The sequence below is a fragment of the Chrysochloris asiatica genome, unplaced genomic scaffold (assembly GCF_000296735.1).
Source record: "Chrysochloris asiatica unplaced genomic scaffold, ChrAsi1.0 scaffold00125, whole genome shotgun sequence".
NCBI lineage: Eukaryota > Metazoa > Chordata > Mammalia > Afrosoricida > Chrysochloridae > Chrysochloris > Chrysochloris asiatica.
The window spans coordinates 7,638,992-7,644,190 of NW_006408643.1; the positions used below are offsets into that span (position 1 = coordinate 7,638,992).

Genomic DNA, 5,199 nt, shown 5'->3' on the forward strand with positions numbered 1-5,199 from the left:
AACTCCATTGTATAGTGTTTTGATACATCTTATAATCATTTTTCTGAATTCCTTCTCAGGCATTTCCAAAGCCTGCCCATCTTCCAGTATGGAGTGTAGGTCTACTTCCAGCTCACTTGCCTCAGTCACTTTATCTCTTTTCTGGAAATGTGCTGATTCAGTAGTGATCTGTGGCCTTAATACTTAGATGGGTGTGTATTTTGGTATTTTTTTGTTTTCTGATTGTCTCCAAGTAGATATGATCAGGAAATGGGCTTCCCTTTTCACTCTTCTTCCTGAGAAATTTCAAGATGTCACTGTTGGTCGTTGTGACATAACTCAGGATTTAATTTTCTGCCTAGTTCTTTATTAGTCTGCCTGTCCTGTCCCACAGTCCCCAATCAGGCCTTTTTCCTAACGATAACCAGTCAGAGCTGGCTGTGGCTGTTTTGCATTGCTGTTTTATTATTATTATTATTAAATGTTTTATTGTGAATTATATAATAGATTTTACATGGGAGAACATTAGTTTTACATTCATTCTATTGTATATCGTTTCATTACCATGGTTACAATCCCCTTCAGGCATCATCAACCAACCAAAGGGTACACCCTGCAAGCCTGTCCCCCAGTCGTCAGCACACAGCCCCTCTCCCTCTCTGGATCTAAAGTCCCCAGCTGCTCCATTTCTCCATGTCTTCATCTCTGCCTCCATCTCTGGCATCACTGCTTCTCTGGGTAGGGTCCTGCTCTCCACTCTTCTCCCTTGATGGCCCCAGGGACCTCTGCTCCTAGACTGCAAAGTTAATCACTCACCTCCTTGCTACAAAACGTCTACTTTTACATTTCCAACCCTCACAATCAGTCCTGATAACAATTATTCACTATTGTATCACAAGAGACCTGTCTGCATTTCATTTCATCAGCCCCGCCCAGACAGATTGGATACTACTCACTGGAGATTCTACCTTCCCCCACACCCTCTGGATCTAGGTTCCCTCTTGAAAGCTTGTAAGCCAGTCACTTCTTGCCTTCATGCCGTTTGGTTTTAAGTGGAAACTGTCACTTTAAATTTCGAGGAGATCTGTACACATGCATAATAGAACCCTCCAGGGGTGGGGGTGGGGTCTCCATTCACTCAGATACCCCCTCTAGTCACCAGAATGGAGGTGCGCAGCCAGCAAGAGACCAATGAACAGATACCAAAAATAATAATGTCCACACCTGTATCTCCATGGTTCTGTCAGGCATCCATGGCTGCTCTGATCCTTCCCCCACTTGGTCTCGCCCAAGATGGAGGCTCCGGGAGCAGCTGAGCATCTTGAATTAGAAAGCAATGGATATCTTGCTTCTGCTACCAATTCCCCCAGCTGTAAGCCTTCCAACTTTCTAAATATTCCTTTATATGTGGGTCAGAGTTCGGCACCATCCCCTGAGTCTGCTAGGTCCGGTATTCTGGGTTGTTGCTGACAGAGCGCCTCACTGCACGTCTACCGGATCTGCCATCTTGTTTGTTCTTTCCATGTCTGATATTCTTGATGTCTTCCCACAACTCTTCTGGTCTTCAGTCTTTAGTGTCTAGTGCATCAAATAGTTCTTCAGATGATCTCTAAAATCAGGTGGGATATGTTCAAGGTCGTATTTTGGCTCTCGTTGATTTGATTTAATTTTCTTCAGCTTCAGCCTGAACTTGCAATCAATGGTCTATTCCACAATTGCCCCGGGCCTTGCTTTGGCTGATGATATGGAGCTTTTCCACCATCTCTGTTCACAGATGTAGTCAATTCGATGTCTGTGTATTCCACTTGGTGAGGTCCTTGTGTATAGTCATCTGTCATGTTGTTTTAAAAAGATACTTGCAATGAAGTTATTGGTCTTGCAAAATTCTATCATGAGATCTCCAGCATCATTTCTATCACAAGGCCATATTTTTCAACTACTGATCCTTCTTTGTTGCCAACCTTTGCATTCTAATCACCAGTAACTAACAATACATCTTGATTGCATGCTTGATCAATTTCAGAATGAAGAAGTTGGTAGAATTCTTCAATTTCAACCTCACTGGCTTTAGTGGTTGGTGCATAAATTTGAATAATAATGTATGATATTAACTGGTCTTTATACTTCAAGATCGATCTTGAAATGTTCTTTTCGATGATTAATGTGACGCCATTCCTCTTCAGTTTGTCGTTCCCGGTGTAGTAAACCATGTATGTGATTGTCAGTTTTTAAATGGCCTACTTCACTAAGGCCTAGGATATCGACTCACTGAGCTTACTGTATAAAAAAGGCGTGTGATCTGCTTTGGGTAAGACTGTTGTTGTTGTTAAGTGCTGTAGCATCAGCTCAGACCCAAAGCAACCCTGCATAGGGTTTCCGAGGAGCATCTGGTAAGATCGAACTGCCGACCTTGTGGTTCAAACCGATTTTGCAGTCCAGCGCATTAACCCAGATTACAGCCAACAAAACTCTGGAGCTCAGTTTTACTCTGCAACACATGGGTTCTCTATGAGTGGAAATCAACAAACAGGTGAATTAAATAGTCCCACTTTAGTAGGGTTACAGGCACTGGCAGTTGTCGTGGGGGGCATAATGCCAGGAGGGCCTGTGGGAGGTTTCAGGGTAGGAATGGCAGTTGGGGCAGGCTGTATAGTTTGGGAAGCTGAATGGACAAGGCCCTCACAGCTCCCTCTGCCTGTAGGTGCCCAAGCCAGGAGCCGTGGTCCCTAACGCCTGGGGCCTGGAGCTGCAGGCCTCGCTGCACCCCCACTTCAACCTTCAGAGCCTGTACGGCCTGGTGCCCGCGAGTGCCCTGCCCGCGGCGCCCTGGCAGGGCCCGGCGACGCTAGTGGTTGAAGTGCCCGAGCGCACAGTGGCCCAGTGGCTGGCGGAGGTCGCGGCGTCGAGACCCCCGGACTTCGCCCGGGCTGCAGCCCTGCTTTTGTTACAGCTGAGCGCCGCTCTGGAGCGCCTGGAGGCGTGGGGCGCGGCCTTGACAGAGCTACGTCCTGAGAACCTGCTGCTGGCGACGCCGCGGGGATGCGCGGCCACCGGGCTCCCGCGCCTGCTACTCGCAGACTTCGGCCGCGTGCGCCCGCTGCCCACTGGGTCCCAGGGTGCGCACGCACTGCCGCTGAGCTGCCTGCTCAGAGCACTGCTGGGGCCCGGGGTAACGCCTACGGACACGCCCCCTGATCTCGGCCCCACCCCGGGCACGCCCACAGACTCGCCCCTGGCGGCAGGCCTGGAGCACCTGGCTGCCCGGCTGCGGGTTCTGCGGCCTTCAGCGGCCGGGATACGGGACGCACTGCGGGCGCTGCTCTGGGGGCCTGGGCCTGCGCTGCGCGGCCCCGGGACGCCGCTAGGGTCCTGGTTGCGGGTGCGCCGGGCGCTGCTGATCCTGCGTCTGGCTGAGCAGGCGGCGGGCGGGGAGACCCCGGGCCTGGAGGACTGGTTGTGTTGTGAGTGCCTGGCTGAGGCCACCGAGAGCTCGCTGGCCCGCGCCCTGGCGCTGCTATGGGACTGACCCCGCCAGGGAACCGACCCTACGCTAGCTCTAAGGTGGACAGGGGTGCTCTGGACCTCTCCAAGACCAGACGCCCTTTTCCAGTGCTGTGGCTGGTGAACACGGTCCCCACAACAGCGTTACCCTCTTCCAGAGGATGATGGACGGCCCCACCCTCCAGTACCTGCCCCTGCTTATGCTGGGGATTTAGGGCCTCCCGCCCCTTCCAGAGTGGGAGGTCCAACTGCACCCTCTGACACGAGGTAGGATACCCACCCCTTCCACACCCCCTAGCCGGAATCTGAGCGCGGGGGACCCCTCCCTTCCAGCAGAGGCCACTCCCCTCCCAAGCTGGGGTATGATGTCACTGTCTCCCTCAGCGTATTGACGTATTGACGCCCCTGTGGAAGACAGGCTCCCTGATGATCTCCCAGCACCCTCATCATGCTGCATGCTCTCTCCACTCTCCACTCCCCACTCTCCCTGGCTTCCTTGCTACTCCTAAATTCTGCCCCGCCTTTGTGGGGGGTGGGGGGTGGAGGGAGGCTGTTACCCCTTCCAGACAGCACAAACCCCATCTCCCTCCAAACAATAAAATGGCCTCCCTTAACGACTGCTTGGAGCCCTGGTGTAGCGCTGAAGGATAAGCACTGGACCTAGAGGTCAGCTTAAACTGCAAGGTGGCAATTCAAACCTACTAGCCACTCCTCGAAAACCCTATACTGAGCCCTTGAGTCGGACCCCACTCGAAGGCAATTACAAACGACTGTCTGGACCCTCACCTGACTGGGGAGTGTTTCTCCACCTCTGCTGTGGGGGAGGGCAGGGGCTGGTCCTGGCACAGAGCAAGCTTGTCAAGGGAACTTTGGTTTATGCCTCTGAAAAATGGACACAGGAACCCTAAGGGGTCCTACTGTCCTCACCTGGGCCTTCTCCCCTAGCTGGCCTCCAATTATAACCCCACTATCCCATACAGAGAACTCTGGTAGCGTAGTGGTTACGAATCGGGCTGAGAACCTTAAGGTCAGCGGTTCGAAACTACCAGCCGCTCCGCGGGAGAAAGATGAGGCTTTCTACTCCCGTAAAGATTTACACCCTCGGAAACCCTGTACAGGGTCGCTATGGGTCGGAACCGACTCAACGGCACTTAACAACAACAATCCCATTCCCACCATGGTAGCTTCATGGTATCTTTCTGACCCCCATGTATGATCATGGCTGCTCTCTCTCCTGACCACCTCATCTTTGGAGGTACTTTGTGAACCCCAGACCTTTTACCCAAGTTGTTTCTTCCATAGGAAAGAATTTCCCACCTTCGTTCTCTGCCTCAGACTCCTAGTCACCCTGCAATGCCCCAGCTCCAATGCCCTTCTCTGCCCTTGTCCAGTGGTGTCACTAGGAGGGTGTGGGGGTGTGGACCACACCGGGTGACACTGTTAGAGGGGGTGACACCAAAATGACTATAAAATTTTCTTACAGTGTTTCAGCAGAAATTTTTAAATAAAACAATCCCTGTAGTTATAATAATAAAGATTTTTGTAAGCCCTTCTTATATGCATCAACAGACCTACAAGGCTAAAGCGCTGTCATTCTTAGCCAATTACAATGATGCTTCAAGTCACATGCTTTCTTCTGCATGGGCTACAAGCACGTGCTGTTGTTTTCATTGCTACCCATGGTTCCTAGTCGCTGGTTTTGTCACATTTTCTTGTATT

At 51.4% G+C, this 5,199-nt stretch overlaps 1 protein-coding gene across 1 annotated transcript in view; it reads left to right on the forward strand.

The window, feature by feature from the left end:
• The window catches only part of LOC102828053 (chromosome unknown open reading frame, human C19orf35), a 31,929-nt gene extending 28,424 nt beyond the window's left edge, over nucleotides 1–3,505 (forward strand). Inside the window, exon 3 of the mRNA XM_006868967.1 lies at nucleotides 2,681–3,505. Coding sequence (XP_006869029.1) covers nucleotides 2,681–3,505 — 825 coding nt within the window. The remainder of the gene's footprint in view (nucleotides 1–2,680) is intronic.
• The last annotated feature ends 1,694 nt before the right edge of the window (nucleotides 3,506–5,199 follow it).